At 39.0% G+C, this 19,983-nt stretch overlaps 1 protein-coding gene across 4 annotated transcripts in view; it reads right to left on the reverse strand.

Moving 5' to 3' along the window:
- Positions 1-218: 218 nt before the first annotated feature.
- LOC137183453 (protein inscuteable homolog) overlaps positions 219-19,983 on the reverse strand; it is a 55,863-nt gene continuing 36,098 nt past the window's right edge. For all 4 annotated transcript variants that reach the window (XM_067590527.1, XM_067590525.1, XM_067590528.1 and 1 more), the window contains 11 exons: positions 18,199-18,565; positions 17,198-17,250; positions 16,973-17,096; positions 15,603-15,716; positions 9,905-10,030; positions 5,818-5,989; positions 4,990-5,168; positions 4,682-4,748; positions 3,382-3,537; positions 2,329-2,405; positions 219-1,256 (listed from right to left, as the gene is read on the reverse strand). In XM_067590527.1, coding sequence (XP_067446628.1) covers positions 1,128-1,256; positions 2,329-2,405; positions 3,382-3,537; positions 4,682-4,748; positions 4,990-5,168; positions 5,818-5,989; positions 9,905-10,030; positions 15,603-15,716; positions 16,973-17,096; positions 17,198-17,250; positions 18,199-18,565 — 1,564 coding nt within the window. In that variant the 3' untranslated portion in view covers positions 219-1,127. The remainder of the gene's footprint in view (positions 1,257-2,328; positions 2,406-3,381; positions 3,538-4,681; positions 4,749-4,989; positions 5,169-5,817; positions 5,990-9,904; positions 10,031-15,602; positions 15,717-16,972; positions 17,097-17,197; positions 17,251-18,198; positions 18,566-19,983) is intronic.

Genomic DNA, 19,983 nt, shown 5'->3' on the forward strand with positions numbered 1-19,983 from the left:
TTCTTTTTGCTCTCTCTGTAGTCATATAATTATGTACTTTTCCTCTGATTATCTATTTGTTTTGTCAGCATGTACATTCATCACTATTTTAATGTTCTTGTGCATGCACCATATTTCATGGAAAACTGAGGCATACAACTGCCCCAGCTTTGTCACAGAGCTCCAATAACGAAACATATGAGAGAAATTCACTTCACGATCATAAAATACACTGAACATTAGACTGATGATTGCCTTTATTCCATGCATGGCAAGCAATAATGGTAATTCTCTTTTAATAAAAAGCATTTTACCAAATCCAAGACCATTTTTAAAGATCCATTTTCCAGTAGCAAATATAATACTTAAGATTGATGGCAAAAAAGTTGAAGGGAGTAACTCTACATGCCATGTCATTTGAAGTACTCAAATACACAAAAATACAGAAAACATATAATAATTAACCTAATTGTAATAATTTAGTTGTACTTGGTTATCCAAATAAAGTGGCTGCAGACTGAAAACATTAACAAAACGCATTTTTTTGATCAAATGAACATAATAAGAGACACAAAAAAGGATTTAACTAGATATACATAATCATACATAATCCATTATATTGTCTTATCTTCTCATATGAAGCTTCTGTCTTTGTTCTAAAATAGCCAAAATGCTTTGGATACAATATAAATACTCAGCCTATAACAAAAAAATTGCACAGTGGTAGCATATAAAGTGTTTAATTTCAGATCAGGTTATACTTTTACTCTTAAAAAGTAGCACCTACTCTTATAAAATCATTACTGATATGAAATTCTATGTGGAATAAAATGAGCTAATGACCTTTTTCCATAGAACAGCACACCATATTCATTTTAATGTGAACACTGAGTTGCACAACACACCACGTTTATCTACAATTACATATCAATGTCTTTTCCATCCGTCCAAACTGACATGATGCAGTTTCACTCCATTCACTGTGCATCCAGTATAAAGTCTGGAAAGTCCTGGGGAAAAAAAAATCCTTCTCAGATACTTTGTTCTGAAGTGAAACTGCTCATTAGTTCCTTTCTGTGTCATGAAACAGAACATGATCTTGTACATGAGTTCAGTTTTCCCCCACCAAGTGCTTGGTGTGCAGGCCGTCATACGAAGCTCTCCTCCATGTTGGAACACAGCAGGAAAGAGTCGACTAGCCGCGGTTTGATCAGCTGCTGGTGGTCGGCTGCCTCAATGCTGTCTGGACACCCTGCTGCCAGCCTCCTCAAGGCAGCCTGGAGACACAAACACACACACACACATATCAGTATGCATGTGCACAAAAGACACACAGACATATATACATCTCAGATGAAGATCATGCAGTAATGTTTTATGCAAATGCACACATAAAAATCAATCATGTGTATATGCACATGCAATCTCACATATTGTAACTGTACAAGTTTTATATGGTTAGATATTTCTGCAGGTTTACTGCAAAACAACAACAAACTGTAGTAATACTGTACAAACTGATGAAACTAGAGGAAACTCAGTTCAGTCCTACCAGACCAGGAGCTGGCTCAATAACACGCCATAATTTCTTTTTTTTTTTTTTTCCACATCTCATGTGATCTCGAGAGTGCATGAGCGATATGTGTGACGTCTCAAACCCATTCAGCCAGGAGAGCCTCCAGCATTTACATTTAAGATTACAAATGATCTGTGAAAGCTCCGCGTTCTTTGAAGGTAAAAATTCAACACCTACAAATGCACTACTTAACCCTTGGCTAAAATGATAAAATAGAATCACATTAATTTGAATAGACTGACAAGTGGGGTTACAGTGAAGAAGAGGGCATTTCTCAGCGCAGCGGAGCAGCCCAATTAAGCTCCTGACCATTATGCGCTTCAAATCCCCTCATCGGCCCTAAGATCTGGTCTTAATAAAATATGATCAGAATGGGAGAATGATAAAGTACAAGCAGGGATATTATTCATGATATGTACATATTTAAACATACAATGTTTGAGATGATGTGAACCGGTCAGCTATCTCAACATGGCTTAAAGATACTGAGGTTGTGATATATTTTCAATTTTCAAATATTGGCCTGTGGATGTAATTAAATTGGACAGTCATTTGGTGCACTGATGTTGTACATGCAGGCCTGTGGTATGATGCCCCCAATTCATACTATTGAAGTACTAGTAAGTCCAGCTAAAAATGTATAGTATTTTCAGGGCACGACTGAAATAGGCAGTTTGAGTGTTTGAATGACATATTTGTATTCATAGCTGGCACATAGCTAAGTGACTGTACACACACACACACACACATATAGATACACACTTTATACTTACCAGGCAAGCAACCAGCACTGAGTCGCTGTTATTTCTCTCAGTAGGGGAGCGGCACAGTTCAATAAGACGAGGAACAGCTAAAGACAGCAGAGGAGAAATTCAGTTACCAGCTTGTCCAATTCATAGACATTGATATCAAAATGAGGTGCAGAGCAGCTCTACTCGTGTGCAGAAGACATTCAGGGTAAAAGTACTTTTTGTAATCATAAGAACATCAGAATGGTTCGATCTGAGCATACTTTAAATGAAATCAGACAGAAATAGTGTCACCCTTTTAGGAGAGAAAAAGAAAAGAATTTTTTTTAAAAAACACTCTTTCCATGTCAGACTTCTGCTATGGAGTATAAAATATGTTAATTTCCATTGATCAAATGATGGGTTTTCATAAAGCATTCATGGAGAACTGCCACCCATGAGACAACAAGGTCTGTGAGGGAAAGCACGTGCAGCACATTTGTGTATTAATGTTTTGTTTTTTTTCTGTCAAGTGATAGAAGGAAAACCTCTAGTCTGTGAAATCACATCGGGAGCCGTGACTTTTCCCCCCTGTTAATTAAATAAATATTCAAGGTCATGTACAGTTAGTTATTTTCATGTCTTTGCCTTTTTAATTAAAAATGGAGTATCTCAAGGCTCAATTCAAGGCCCAGCTTTATTTGTAATTATGCATAAAAATCCACTTCCCTTTAATTTAGCCAATTAATTCAAGACCAAATATGCCCTCCCAACATTTAAACTACACGTTTTATACTCCTCTCTCATAACATAAGCCAGTCTAAGTCAGCTATACAAAACAAAGCATAGGATAGGACAACTTAAATATATAGTGGTAAATTGTGATTGAGTTGGGTTTTTTTTCTTGTTTTGGAGCCCTCTGGTGGTTGTGGTGAACTAAGCAGCCACACATTTATGTCTTGAGTCGTCTCATTAGGAAGTATTTATTCTGTTCTGCTGTTGCTGTTAACCTTGTTTCTTTTCACCACTTCTTTTTTAGCACTTTTTTTTCTTTTAACTTACTGCATTTGTCACCTGTTTAATAAAAAAAAGAAATACCTTTTAGCTGGATGGCTGTTTGGGCCACATCAGGGTCTCTGCTCAGTCGGGCCAGAGTGACAGCAGCTTTCTGCTGGACACGCTCGCAGGCTGCGCCCTCTGATGGACTGGAGGAGGACGGCTTTTCTCCCAGCAGCAGCAGCAGTCGCTCTATGCCTGATGGACATAAAAATAAACATACAGATCAGCCGGACAAGAAACTAAAGAATCAAAGCTGTCTGGAGGAATGATAGAGATACAACAAAGAGCACAGTCAGAAAGAAACACAGAACCGAAGCAACACCTCTAAGACTCACAACATAAAACAAATGAACACATAAACAGTCGGAGAGATAGGAGCCAAACACAACAAACACATGAGCCTGAAACCTCCCAGACATAAAGTTACACAAGACTCAAGAACAGTCACAAAGTGTTCAGGTAAACCAAGCACTACAATTAGACAGGACCCAGACAGTAAATACAACACTGCCAGAAACGATTCAGATAAAAAGTGTAGTCAGAAAGCCAAGTCAATAGTCCAAATACACTCAAAACACAAAAGAAAGAGATGAGATAAACTGCACAGTCGGTACTGAGTAGGCGTAAATAGCAGAGAAAAAGAAAACAAACGGACTGATTTAAAAAACTGACTTTAAAATACTTTGTGCACATTGTACAAGAAGAATTAGTTTTGGCTACTCATTCTAGGATCTAATTTTGTAAATCACCAACCAGCTTTCACCAAAGAAGGCAAGAACAAACCATGAAATATATTTGGAAAATACTAAATGACTGAGGTTCTTTCATGCAAATACACAGAATGATACTGATAGTGCCTCAATCAGAGGTTGAAACTATGGCCAAGACCCATAATGACAACATATGTATCCTTCCATGTATTTTATAACACATGAATGTAAACATAACACCAACAGAATATGTTATATCTAGATTGACTCTACAAGGGCTGGTCCAGTAGGACAGAAATGACCGACACACAACAAAGCCACATATATGAGCAGATCATATAAAATGTGAAACTGAAGAGTGAAAAACATGAATAAAAAGGATATTAATATGTTTTATAGTTTGGTTAAAATATTTGCAAAATGCTCAGCGGCTGTTTTATTTCAGCTCTTCCAAGCTACTTCACAGATATTACCTGATGCTGCCATCTTGAGGATTAAAGAAGAATTACTAATTTTCTTGCTTTTGAATGTAAGTGGTTCATTTCATGCAACCAACAACAGTTTTACTTTAAAACCCAAACGATAATATATGGCATTCAATTTAAAATTATAGTTGGAAAATAGATTACCTTGTTCTTGCAGCACTTCAGGAGCACACTGCTCTAAGACTGAGAGGTTTGCTAAGATTGTCACCACCTGAAATGTAAATAACAAATAACATGATTTAATGTTTGACACATATGCTCTTATGTACTTATCCAGAGAGGTTCATGCACACTGTTTTCTTTACCTGCTGACATTTCTGTAGTTAAATTAAATACCTACAGAGCAATATTGGCATTTTAACAGTAGCCTCTGATGGACAAAGCATGTTAATTCTCCACTCTCTCTTCTCTTTCTCTTCGTTTTATTCTTTAGGATGAATGCAGATGTCTACCTGGTCTTTGGAGTAAGGTGTGTCGACTCTCTGACGGTCTTTACAGGCCTGCAGGAGGATCTGGATGGCATTAAGCTGCAGGAGAATCTCACAGGCCATGCTGTCAAAGAAGGTGATGTTGGCTAAGGCTGCAGACGCCAGGAGGAACACTTCACCACAGGAGGCGCTCTCGCACAACTCTGAGAGAAAGACAGATCAGTAAATACACACAGTGGTTCCAATATAACACAATAACACACCTGAAAATAAAACTTTAAATGAAGTGCACAAGTTGACTACCACATTATTTGCACCAGTTTGAGGTGGTTGACTTGCAGCAACAAGATAAGTCATTTACAGAATTTAACTGTTATTTATATTTTTTTGCATGCAGAGTTTTCAGTTTCATATAAATTTAAAGGTCAGATGCAAGGGCGAATTTTATCAGGGAGGCTGTTCCGGTGTTTGAGGACACCCATCTTTAATTTGGACAGGGTACTGCAGGAAGCAGACCAAGGGATGTACTTTTTGTATTATACGATATGTGTTTCAAACATTAAAAGGAAATTAAAAATGCCTGCCAAAAATATCCATCATTGCATACTAAATTAAAATAAACCCACAGAATTCCTTACAAATGTTACCAAGTAAAATATGTTGTAACTTTACCTTCCTCTACAATTTAAAAAACTCACTGACTTTGATAAAGAATCAAAAAATAAATACAAAAATAAACAAATCCTGCTTCACACACACATTCAGTATATTAACAAATCATAAGCAATCCGCAGTCAGGCCCTATTGTGAGTCAAAGGTCAAGGTGACATGATCAACGCCAAGTCCACTCACTGATGAGCGCAGTGACGATGTCGTGCATGCTCTCCAGGAAGCTGGCGAGGTGCTGTGTGGATGTGTGGTGAGGCGAGGTGATCTGAGCCACCACCGCCGCTGCCTCGGCCCTGGCTGCCTCCACGCTGCTTTCATCAGTCAAGATGTCCGCCAGGCACAGGATCCCATCCACCTACACATTACACAACATACAGTTGACATTATAATATTATGATATAGATACGTAATAGTAACAATTTATTATAATCGATTAATTAGGGTATATGAACAGCCGTTAGTTTTAAGTAGACAAGCCACCACAAATACTCTTCAACAACAAGAGCAGTGTGTTCTTCATATGTGAAATACCTGGCTTATATTACTGTATATGTATGTACTGTATCTGAACATTGAGAAAGGTGCATGTCAGCTGTAACACTTGATTTTTCATATGACAGCAAATTGAACAGAAACCGTATGCTGTCTAAAAATGTGTTCTATGCTTTGGAAAACAGTCAGGGATAATCTAAAGCTTATAGTTCATGAGTTAATACATGCAGAACCATAAGGATGGTTACCAGGATGTAGTTTCCCTGAATGCAAAATAGTAGAGTTACAAATCACTTCCAGTGGAACTGTTGAAGTAAACTCTCATTTAATTTCAATGCAGGGTTGACTAAACCTCAGCAGCATCACCGGCCATCCAGACAGACAGTTAAGTGTCAGTTTGGCTAAAACTCGCAGCTCTGCCCGTAAAGCCATCTCAATTAAAACACACCACTTTGATTTAATGGCTACATCCAGGGTGAATGTGCCACTGAGAAACTCTTGTATATCTGGCTGGCAGCGACCCAGGGTGTGTGCATCATCAGGTTTGACGAGGAGCTCCAAGTTATAGAACTACTGGGAGTAGGAAATCTTTTTTTGTTTGAAGAGAAGTTTTCTTAGGGGCATGAGGTCATATTGAAGTCATCGTTGTGTTTGTGTTGGCGTGTGTAGGTGTGATACGGAATCAGACAGCGTACAGATGCTTTAGGAAATAATGGAGATGTAGAACAGATCTTCATCCACTTGGGGGCAGTGGTGCACAGTTCATACACACTTTGCTACAGCTGCTGTTTGTTACTGTGGATCATTCAGCAATAGTTCTTTTCAAGCTTTCATATGTCTAAGTGTTGAAAATCGGCATACTCTGGAAGTACCAATTAACTTCTAGTTTCATAGACAAAAGCTGCAGAATGATTGTTTCCAGGAAGGTGATAATGGACACCATACTTCTTTGAAAAAATGTCATAAACTGATACATCAGAAACATTTTCTTTATTACTGTCACTTTTAAATCACAGTCATTATTGCTACGAGTTGAGAAATGAGCAAATCAAGTGTTTTTGAGGCTCAGCTACTGCCAGCCATCACTCTGGAAAACAAAAGTTTAGAGACAAGCATCCAGAGTGAGGCAAACCGTCAGCTCTCAGCCAGCCACACCTGTCAGTCTTATCTGCTGACGAGCATCAGTGCGCCGAGCTTCACAGGGCAATTCCCTATTTTTGTCTCCGTGGACGTCAGCAGCACTGTGCCAGCACGACCCACTGACGTGGAACAATCTACTCTCCACACCCCCGTTCATCTAGCCCCCCCTCGTCCCTTCTTGTACCTCCTCCGCCTCCTCCTCCCTAAAATAGGATGTTCCCCAACTCCTAAAATGAGGAGTTGTACTCCTTATTTACCGACACCTCACGGAAAGTTTTTGCTTGATGCCATCCTGTTGTTTCCAAGTATTTTAGCTGATGACTGAACTGTAGTTTCTTGGTTGCAGTGACACAAGTGCAGAATACTGAACTCTGACACCAAATGAAAACACAGGGAGGCTGCAGTAATACATTATTAAAGGGTATGTTTTAACAAAATAAAGTGTTTTTAGTTTTTGACCCCAGAAATGGTCTCTCTCTTTCTGAAGCATGGCACCCTGGAGAGACTGGAGAAGCCCTGCTAAAAATAGAAAAGGCAACACACACAAACATGCATGACTGCAGATTGATACATGTCAGCATGTTAGGATACGACATTGACATGCATAGATGCTCAAGAAAAGCAGCATTCTTATCACGTTCACTGCCACATCCTGGCCAGTATATGTTGCACATAATCATGCCGTAAAATTTTATTTTACATTTTGGCACTGTTTATTTTTTCAGCGTAAAGCCTGACACCTCAAAACAGGTTTAATCTATCACGTTGAGTCAAATAAAATAAGAACCATCCATCCATCCTCCATATGCACTTTAAGTTTTTTTTTTCTTTGTACGGCTCAAGCAGCTTTGCTCTCAATCAATACTTCCCCCATTCACCATGTTATGATTTCATAATGTTCCAGTTGGGGATAAAACTCAGTAGTATACAGTGCATCTACCAACGAGCGGTGCGGGTGCATACCGGCCCCTTTTTTCTCGATCACCCCTCAACAGTGACAGTTGTGTTTCTCAAGCCTGAGCGATCACCAGTGAGCGGTTGGTAGCGTAGACTTGCCTGACAGCCCCTCTCCCGGGACGAGGCTGCTAATCTGGGGCGGACTTTGGTTCCTGTTAAAGAGTTTTCACACTTGGATGATTCATGCTGTCCCAGCTGCTCTATATGTGAACACAGACACCGTTGTGGCATCATTATTTGCCAGAATCAGGTTATATTTGTCTTGCTGTAAATGCGCGCTTGACACAGGTGCGTCTGTTGTTTATTTTGGTTGAATTCTCGATAGAGAACACACAAGGACACACAAAGATAGGTGTATCATTAGCTTTCTCTCTCTCTTTCACATGCACACCCACACACACTGAGTACACAGATATAAGTTGTGCACGTCTAAATGTTTGACCTGTCAGCTCTGCGGTCAGGAGGCCTGATATAATGATCTCATCTCTGAGCACCAGGGAGGCTCACTGTAAACCATGAGTCATCTGTTTGTGAGTTTACTGTATACTTCTGTCATCATCAGACAAAAAAAAACTCCAAACGTACTCAACCTATACACATAATGATGCTTATTTCCTCACTGTCTCCTATCCTAAATTTATACAGCAGAATTTAATGGCAGCTCCGCAGCCTTGGGGTAACTGAACTATGTGAACTCATTCATGAAAATTTAATCAAGTAAATAGAAAGCTGGAAAACTCGACTTATGTAGTCAAAAGTTTCCCAAAAAGTGATAATACAGTCAACAATGCCTCCTAAACATGTAAAGGTGATACATGTAACATAAATTATTCATTATGAGACATAAACAAAAACATTGCTGCTGTTAAAATTAGCTCTCCCTGCCAGTTCCTACATTGCATTTTACAATCGAGTCTGCTGGTAGTAGAGGGTAAAATCATCTGCAACATAATTATTTTCTTCAGTAACGTATAAATGACCCAAAGAAGATCCTCCTGCTGACAGTAATCAACAGGGTTTTTAGGAAATGTAATCTTAATTTAGTTAGATTCTAGCACCAGCAGCACCAGCTCAAGGTTGTTTAAATGTTAATTATACCAACGTATATAAGATACAAGATATTTTAAATTTGTTTACAATATCGTATAGGACAACCTGCCATAAGGAAGTGAAGAAATATATTCTGTTTTCTGGTAACCCTCCATTTAACTTTTCATCCTTCAATTCTTTGATCACAGACTTTGTTTCTGTGCAGCCAAGCTTCCTTCTCCTGCCACTGTTGGCAAATATTCCCCTGTGAAAATAAAGTAGCCTCCCAGTCATAACATTGAGAGTGAGAGCTTTGCTGCATGCGTACCAGACAGAATATACCGTGCTGCTGGGAAGAGGAACAACTGCACCGCCTGAGCTACAACTTCAGCTGATCAGTGTAAACGTAATCCGTCTGGACTGGAGGTAGCCAAGGTATTTTACTGGAAAGACTGTACGTCATCTCTCTTTTTCTGTCTCACACACACACAAACACACACACACACACACACACACACACGCACACACTTTCCATTATGATTTCTTCCCCAGTGTGGTCTGCATAAGGTTGATTGTACAGATCAGACTTCCACACTTCCAGGGAAGGTCAATAAGTTGTCCTCACACGATTGTTTGTATGAGAGAGAGATACCTTGTCCAGCTGGTTGATGCCCTCCTCCACACAGCAGATGGAAGCCACTGTTCTCAGAGCATGAGCGTAGAGGTCTTTGAAGCGGTCCTGCCTGCAGATCTTAAACAGGGCCACCACAGCTCCTTCCTGTAGAAGAAGACCAGGGCTTCATTAATCTTTAATGGTGAAAATACTAATGTCAGCTATACCTTTATAAGCCATATATATACAAAATCATGACAAATTCAGTCTCAAGAAAAGCAAAACCATATCCAGCATGATGTACAATTTGTGTCGTTTTAAAGTATATTTAAACATGATGCTGAGTTGCAAACCATGTTTTTAAGTAATTTACTAATTACAAAGGCTGTGCACAAGTTTCAATGTTAAAGCCACAGGATGTTCACGTCCCAGCACCTGTTAAACAGCACCTTCCCTGAAGTTATAATTAATGCTGCATAGCTTTGCATCTGTTGCTGTTCTTTCCTCCGTTGATATTGTTACTCTATGGCTGCAGCCGCAACTTGCTGGCTACAACCCTGTCAGATGCCAGTCACATGTCATTGAGGCATAGTCATTTTAAAGATTATAGTTTATCAGAGGGTTCAAGAGCCCATAGCCAGAAATAATTAAACAAGTTATATTCTTATAGAAAGATTTTCTGTTTTGTTTTTGTATTGCAGCCACGGTTTTTTGAGCGATTCATTCGCTGTACTTTTTCAGCAGCATAAGTTACTCTGGGACAAAAAAGGTGGATAAACAACTAAGTTAGAGATCTTTTGAGACTTCAACAAGCGTGACATTAGGATTCATACCACCAAATTGTACAACAATACGTCATAATCAGCTCTCGTCTTGAAGCACACATGATTGCGCAAAATGATGGATCAAATTGCTCCTTCGCTAGACATCGCTGTGAGAGCCAATAGGTCCAGCAGATCTACGCCAATAGCAGCATGCCGTTTTTTAAGAGTCCAGTAGACCCGAAATGACCGATGAATTTGGCTAGCTTTACTCAGTGAGCCTGCCAACTCACAGAATCAAATGGCTCAAACAATTTATCATGTCAGATAAAAGCAGCCAAAATATACATATTTCATGAATGGAAAGCACTGAGCAGGAAAAAGATGATTTGCTGACCATAATAGCTGAGCATTTTCTGTTAGATTATGCTTGATGTAAACAAACAAAAATAGCTTCTGTATTGGCTCCATGTCTACACTAAAGCTCCCCTCTGACAAAAAACACTTGCAGGTATTCAATTCTATTCACCGTGCAAATAGGTAAAATTACCTGGAGGAAGACGAAGCCTGTAACTACCACCATTATCCTAATAAGGCCATTATACTGGGCTGGCATGTCTCATATGCTGCTAAGGCCATGCCGCCAGGGCTTGGAGTGGCTAATCATCCTGCCCTCCAGCCTGACCACTTTTTCCTGCTCGCTGCCTATGCAATATCGGTCCGCCATACCTGGAACAACGGCTAACACTGACAGACAGTTTTCAGTAACCCTTTTGAAACGCTGGAGAGGCTCAGAGGCTGATACGAGCTGTGTTAAGGTAGTGATGGAGAGGCTGTTGATCCTGCTGTTTTCTCTGATGCAGAAATTGTTGCTTTAGCTTTCAAAAATAATGTTCTGAGTCTCCGGAGAATCTCTGAATGATGTAATGCACTTTTGAGCTTTAGTTCTTTGGTTATAAATATCTTTTTTAAAGGTAAAAATATCAAGTTGATTTTTATCAAGTTTAGAAGATTATTTAGCATGCATTTATATCCACATTTGTCTGTTCTAGGACTTCAATTCTTCCTGCTTTATGCCGTCTAAATACTGGAAAAATATCTAATATCTAAATGTGTGACAGGTACATTCGAGGGTGACAGAACTTTAATTGATCTCCTTCATAGTTTTGTCTCTTTCTAACCTTCTGAAAGTGTTTTTTTTTTTTTAGTAAAAGATGCCTTTTTGACCTGTTTACCTGCATGGTTGTTTCTGTTTCCTTGAGGTGTTTTATGCACCAACTGATGTGATTCAAGAAACATTTAGTTGCCAAGTGTCCAATTTGTGTTTGAACCCCTAAACTTTGGGCACTATGTGTTAAAAGGGCCATACCTCCCACACAGTTCTTTGTATATAATGACGTAAAGCTAATCTAAAGCTAAAGATTTGTCACTTTAATGTATCCATTACTTTATATCAAATTGAATGCATTAAAGCACAGAGCCGTAAGAACAAAAAATGTCTATTTGTCCAAATACTGTCTGGGCTGTATGTATGGAAACTGTGTGATGCTTGTTCATTTACTTGATTACGGTTGTTATATCGAAGTGCCATCTTAAATAAATATGACATAAACCAGCAATGAATGCAACAGTTGACAAGTGCCTGCCTAAAAATATGTGGTAATTTCATATCATTTATCTCTACTTTAATTCAGTCTAAAAGCAGTAATTGATCAGAGAAAAAATAAAACCTCCAGCTGCAGTTACCAGACAACTGCAGCCGGAAAACAAACAGACATCAAATTGGTTCTTCTCTTAAGCCTCTATCTCCTTGTTTCTTCTACACAGCTTTTCGCCTACTTTTCCTTTTCACGGATCGTCAAACAACTTGCTATCGTTTCCACTGACTTCATCCTCATTCCTCAAACAAAGCCCATAAAGCTTATTTACTCTCACACTCACGCATTTCGGTACTCGGCACACTAACATCATCATGTGAAACTTGACTACTCATCTAAAAATGCCTCTCTATCCGGTGTGTTTGCATGTACAGGCCTACACAGCGTGTAAGCGTGTTCTTTCCATCTCATAGTTTTCTGAATTGAACTCTGTGCTCTGGTCTATTGTATGCGCTCACACAACGCCTGCAGTTTCCTGAGTTTCAAGGGGATGCAGACAAGTTACTTCCTGATTAGCAAACAAAAAGATTGTAATTGAAAAACTAAATATCTATTAATTCCCCTAGGACCAACAAAAGGTCACTGCGGATAAACCGTAACTGAGAAGAACACAGTTCATCGTCATCTAAATAGGAAATGAGAGTGACGCTCCTTATCTCAGTCTTCTAACGGACACGTCATGTGTTACATCTCTAAATGTTTACGCCTTCTTTGCTCAAGGTTTTGATGACACGTTGACTCTCACCCGGCCTCAGTTATCAACACGCCGTGTTGTCGCACCCTGCAGCCTACAGCTTTCTGTGTTATGAGAGCAAGGACACACACATGAGGAGTCTGCCAACACAGACACATTTAGATCAGTATCCATCATGACAGTAGGTTAACACTGAGACAGCAAAACCGCTTCTACATCACGACACTGTCGCTCTTTAATATTCCAGCTGCTGTTTGATTTATGAGGTGTCACATGGCTCAGTATTCAGTACTGTCAGCTCATATGTATAACAGATTTCTTGATTGTTTGCTTCTCACCGTGTATGCTGATGCTCCAGTTTACTCCCACAGTTAAAAGACATAAAGATCAGATGAATATCAGATCTTTATGTCTTTATTTGTCTTTCTATAATCTATCCCTTTGATACTTGATTAGGAGACTTTTTTCAGTCAATTAGCACACACACGCTAATATTCAAAGACTTTTGGGTTAAGTGTGTTTTATGCACTGAATCTGATCATATTTCTCGCATCTTTACAAGTAGGAAATCAAGCAAAGGCAGACATGGGTGGTGTTTGACAATAATTAGCATGATTTATTATGATCTGCTCGGTATAACAGATGGGTGAGGCTCATTCAATCATGACAATCTGTAGTCTGACAGCCTGTCAAGTTACAGAAAAGTGGTTTGAGGTGCCATATCATGTGAGAGTCTAAACACTCCATACGAGGTACATGTGAGACGTTGTGAGTTATTATATTTAGAGAAGAAGATGGCAGAAGATGTAAGATTTGGAACAAATTTAACAAGTCATCTAGAAGCTAATGAAACTTATATGTTTTTATATTTATACATCGATTTATACAGTAAAGCTACCACAGCAAGTTTTAAATAGATGTCACTCACTTGCTATAATATGTTAACTTTAATTTAATTTACACAGGTTTAAAGTACGCTAATATGTTTTTAAATACACACCTTTTGTGTTTGATAATCTTCAATGTATAGATTTGTTGATTACGTAATTCTTGTACAAAACCAAGGGGATGACTTTATGACCCAACAACAACCCTGTTATGCAAGCTGTCATTATTTGCTCATTTTACTCATTATTATAGTAAATAATGAGTAAAATGAGCAAAAGAGATTTGCTATTGTGACCATGCAGGCTAGATAGATGTAAAATACAAGTTAATACCTAATTATTACATATTACTCTCAATTTCCCTGAGGAGCTGCCACTGCCTTTAACTGTCTTATATCCATTATGCTGTTTAACTCCACCCATCTGGTGCCTCCAACAGAATAAAACCAACAGGATAAAATCTAATAAATCTGCAAATGCATTTAACCCCGGTTTGCCTATATACACACTAATTCATCTCTACTTTTCTGCTGCCTGTTTCAGTACCACACTTTTACTGAGCGTGCTTTCTCCTCTACATACACAGCACATCAGTCACTAAATATCAGGTCTCCGCCCAAGCATTTAAATAGCTAATTGCAGTTATTCAAAAGAAGTGTATGAGTAAAGTCAGCAGCCTGCGGAAAATTAATAATGAGGGAAGAGCTCGGATATGAGCCAGAAGGCACGCACAACTGTAAAGGGTGTGTATGTGAGAGTGTGACAGACAGAAGCTAATTAATTCAGATGGCAGGTGGACAATGTTTTGTATTGGGTATTCATTAGCAGCCATTGGCAGGCAGGTTTCCCCCTCAGACACCTCTCTGAGGGTTCGGCCTGCAGCATTACAGAGTGAGTTAAGAAAGGTGGAGCGGATTGATAGGTAAAGCCGCCTCAGTAACCTCCCTTTGTGATCAATGCTCACTCCTAATGGGAGCTGACAGTATTGATCTGACAATCTGGCAGCAAAGGAGGTGTGTGTGTTTCTCTATGTGTGTGTGTGTGTGTGTGTGTGTGTGGGGACCATCAGGAAGAGTCTTATCTAGAGTATCCTGGAAGCGGCCAGCTAACTAATGGCCAATTGAGACTTGCTGTCTGGTCCGCTTTGTCTTATCTCACAGTGAAATAGCTTTTTGGAGGCACGTATAAAGAGAGCCGGCACACGCAGGTCTGCTGGTCTGGATGATGAACATCGTCGAAAGGTGGAGCTGATCATAACAAGGGGTGAGTCTAGAATGAAGCAAGGGGCGGAGATGTGATATCAGATGAAGTTGCCTGAGCCAAAGACTAAGTGGGAGGTCTGTGTGAAAATCGCAAACCTAAGAATCTAATACATCACGCTGCTGACTTGTCACTGACGTCAAGATCTACGACCCCAAAGGTTTTTGCACAATAACATGTGTCAGTGCCTCAGACAGATTCATTTAAATGGTCGTTGGTGGTCTCAGTCTTGAAATGAGTCTCCACTTATATCAAACCCACGAACAAGGCGATGTTACAACACAGGACCAAGACAGGGCTGCAACTAGTGATTATTTTCATCATTTCATCAATCAATCCGCTGATTATTTTCTCCATTAACTGATTAATCGTTTGGTCTGGAACCGGAGAATGATTACCATAATAGGTGACGATTAATTTTCTGTTGATTGACTACTTGATTAATCGACTAATCGTTGCAGCAGTATGTCACAGTACCTTGGCAATGATGCTGCAGAGCTGAGGTCCATCCTGAGTGAGGGACAGCAGGTTGCTAATGGCACTGCCGATGGTGTGTACACTGTCTGATGATTCAATCTGTTTGATCAGAACCTGCAGGAAAGATCAAAGCTTTTTATCATGGACCCGGAAATGCAAGTCAGTAGTTGTTGTTTTTAAATGGTGTTTAGATTATCACGTTAAGACACAGCTGGCAGAATTTTCCTGTAATCACATCATCTTTCAAATTATTCTTATGACAAAAACGCCTTTTCATAAAAACTTAAGTCTGTTGCTTTCCATGGCACCAAAAGCAGAAATGTACAACAGTTGCACTTCAAGATCTTTAATTTTTGCTTGACGTCAAAATAGAGAATATTTCTTTATCTTGTGAGCATAAGTCATTATCTTTTCTGCATGAGATCCATATATTGTAAGCGAAAGAAAAAAATACATCTTTTGGGTCTTTGAGGGCTTCGTACAAATGTTCCTCAACCTGAATAAACTTTATTGAAGAGAAATATGATGCAGGTGTAACAGGTGTTTAATTTTAAGAGCATAAATATACAAACTTTTTTTTTTCCCTGCAGACATTAATTCTCTGTCTCACTACTAAAACATGAAATTCAATCATCCATTACTTGTGGGACTGTAATCATGGAATAATTAGAGTGAAATAATAAATAAGTCTGGTAGTTTACCTTAACTCTCTAAGTCACACAGAGATGATGTAATCCTCCATTAGCACAGAACACATCATACTGAATCCATTATTATATTATATTCTATTAGACTGTTTTCAGCTGATTGAACTGCAGTACTTCAGTTAAGTCCCTAGCGCACCTAATTCTAACTTTAACCTAAAAACCAATCACAAACCCTCAAACAGCCCTATGAAGAAGTGAAGAAAGAAAGAGAAGTGACAAACAGCCAAAACAGTCAAATTGATGTTGGTATGTTTTTTCCATATGATGCTTCTGGTCTTTGAGGGAACATGTGAGCTAGAGCTCTCAAGTACAGCAGCTGTCAGCAGTCCATTACTTTTCTGTTACCTTTTAACATCTTGTAACAAGTAGATGTGAACATGAGCTCCAAGTGTTCAAACTGCTGTATATCAACTCATCTTGAAAATTTCTGAGACTTTTCTGTTTGAGCCAACATCCTTTTAAATTATTCTATTTTTTTGAATACATACACTCCACATGGTCTTAAATCATTTTCACATGTTTCACACGAACATTCAGCCTAATAATGTAAATATATTGAGGCTTCAGTTTCATAGATGGTGGAAGTTATGATTCAGTGTATTAGGTTCCAGTTTCAGGACCACAGGAACGCATGATTTGCATCACATCGCTGCAGTTACATACCTGGATCTCATTGGCTAAAGCCATGTCAATCATATTGCTGAATGAATCACTGACATCAGTGAGGATCTCATGGATCGCCTCCCTCATGGACTTCAAGAAGAACTCGTCCTCAGTGTGAAGGCACCTGCAGGTGAAAGGGGCAATTTAATACAACATTTAGCAACATGTTCCACATGAATCCACTTTTTACATTGTTTTTTTTTTTTTAACAATTAAGAGTTTTACCTCTCTGTGATGTTGGTCAGCTCCATGCACTTTTCTAGCAGAGATTTCTCGTACTGGAACAGAAGGAAAGAAGAAACACACTGAGCTACAGCTGAAAGTGAACGGCATTCATAGTAAAGTTTATCCTGTACAGAAAAAAAACCCTCCTCTAAATGAGATGAATAATCCACATACACTTGTGGTGAACTTATTTTTGGCTAGAAAACTGTCCAGGGGTTCTTAGATAGTTGCATGTGATGTGGATTAATGTGTTACTGCATTTTCTCAGATTATTCTGGCAGATTTTATTAAGAGGAATGAAATTTTTTATCATTGATATTACACCAGTAATCTACTTTGAAAAAGAGTTCAATGGCAAAATATGCATAATTTGGATCCAGATGTATCAGCTGTTAACATTTACAATTTCTTGCTGTTTTCTCCTGTTATTAATTTATTGTACTGTTACTTGCCTGAGTCTGACCTTTCAGTGGTCTTGGAGATCAAAGGGTTTAAGGATATCATTTTTAATTTTTCAATAGGAAATACCTCATCACTTGGTAGCCTAATTTGCAAATTTCTCTGGTTTGGCATTTGGTTGACTGACACTAAAAGGCCTGTGGGATGTGGATAAAAAGGAAAATACTTATACTGTATATTTAAGGCAGGAAATATGACTAGTTATTTCACTGCATGTAAATATGGGTTTTTACTGAAAATGGGCATGAACTTTAAAAGTCCAGTTTGATTGAGTTTTAGCATTTAGCAATTTAACAGTGACACAGCACTATATGTTACTTAATGGCTTTAGGAATTTTTAGTGTAAGACTGGCAAAATATTAATAGATGTCACTTAAAATCTTTTATGTGACAGCATGAAAAGGTCTTAATTGGTGGATCAGGAAGTCTCAGTGCCTGATTTAAAACTTGGGAACATATCTTCCTCTCTTTTGTAACTTCTATTTCAATGCTTGTTTTCACCACCAAGCTGGATTCACATTTCAAAAACATCAAAAAATCACCTTCTGCATCTCAGGTGGTGTACTTCGTGCAGCACTGTACTCATGAACCAAAGAGCGCACGTGGCAGTTTGCCCGTACAGCCGTGCTGTGGACCCTCTGCCAGCGTCCTTTCTCCAGTCGCTGGAACATCTTTCCGAGCTCCGTGCTGACGACCAGCGCTCGGCGAAGGAGCGTCTGTAGGTTGTTCCTGGCCACATGGTCCCCTGCACCCACCCCAGAGGCCACAATCAGCTCTCCCTGCTGAGCGTCCTCCTCCACCCCGATGGGTTTGGCCTGAAGGACGCACATACACTCCACCTCTGTCATGTGGCGGAGGTCCTCCATCCAGCGCTGGACAGAGTCGACCTGGAGAGACTGCATCCGTGTGCTGTGGGAGAAAAGAGCACAGAAAAACACAGAAATATTACAATCAGAGCTACTTTATTCACTTCGGAAAAGATGGTGTTACAGTTGTTTGAGTTATTAGCAAAAATTACATTCATGTGCTATCAATGATGATTCCAGTCAGGTGAATTAGAGACCTAAATCGCCCAAATGGATGGCCCATTTTTTATTTTAATAGATTATACTGTACTGTATGTACTACTATATATTCAGAGTTTAAGTACATCCATGGCACACATCAAAATGAAGTCAGGTGGTACAGACCAGAGTTCATTCGCCTCTATTGATTGGTGTATACAGAGCAAATTCAGTTTCCTGCTTTTGAATTGATTTGCTGATAGGAAATTGACATAACCTGACTATTTGGTTCCCAAGTAGTCTCTTATTATTGATGTAAAGTACAAATTACTGCACAAACAGTGCCACATGCATGGACCCAATCTATTCAGTATCCCACAGTTACAGTATATGGAGGACAGTATCATTCTGAAGTCCAGGAAGTCATTTGTGCTGAGCAGCCTGCTGACTCAAGCCTGAGATGATGTGTGTGAGAAAGCCTTAATCATCTTTGCCTCCTCCACAAAAAATACCATGCTTAATCAGTAGAAAATTAAGGAAGTGGTTACTCATAATTCAAACTGGCTGTTAGGACAATGACAGATCATTTGACTTGACTTTACCACCATTGTTCTCTTTTTAAATCAATCCTTCTTCCCCTCTTTCTTACCATTTCTTTTTTTTTATTAGAAAGTATAGTGTATAATGTGTATTGTTTAGTTTTATATAACAAAAAAAAAAAGTAATGGACTGAATCACCATGACATTGCACTAACAACAGTCACTTCCAGGTAGAGCAATAGTTCTCAAACTATTTTATGTCAAGGATCCCTAAACAAATTAGTCCACAGACCCCTATTTGATAAGATTTTGTCCCAGGGTCCCCCATCTGATAAGATTTTTGCTTTTAAATGTTTTACATCAGAAAGTATATGAAACCCATGATAAAACAGTCATACATTATGTCAATGTGTTATTTATGGATGGAATTACAGTGAAAATGAATTATTCCCCTTTTTGCTGGGGACCCCCTGGGACCTCCTAAGTTACCCTTGGAGGTTGCAGGCTGTTGATTCAAATTACAGAGATACATGAAATCAGCAAACTTTTATTATTTCTGTTGTCATTTTCAGTCATGACTGTAACTTTTAAAGATATATAGTTAAACACGGTGGTCCGATCTATCTAATGTTTCCGCTGTGCTTATTTTTTGTGTTGTGTTGCTTTCATGGCGTCTTTGATCAACCAAATCTACCCAACAGCGACGTCTCACCACTGGTCAGACTTACTGGTGGCTGTCTTTGTCATAGTGGGAAGCTGCTTCACCTCTGCCTTACTCATTTA

The sequence above is a fragment of the Thunnus thynnus genome, chromosome 5, assembly GCF_963924715.1.
Source record: "Thunnus thynnus chromosome 5, fThuThy2.1, whole genome shotgun sequence".
Lineage (NCBI taxonomy): Eukaryota > Metazoa > Chordata > Actinopteri > Scombriformes > Scombridae > Thunnus > Thunnus thynnus.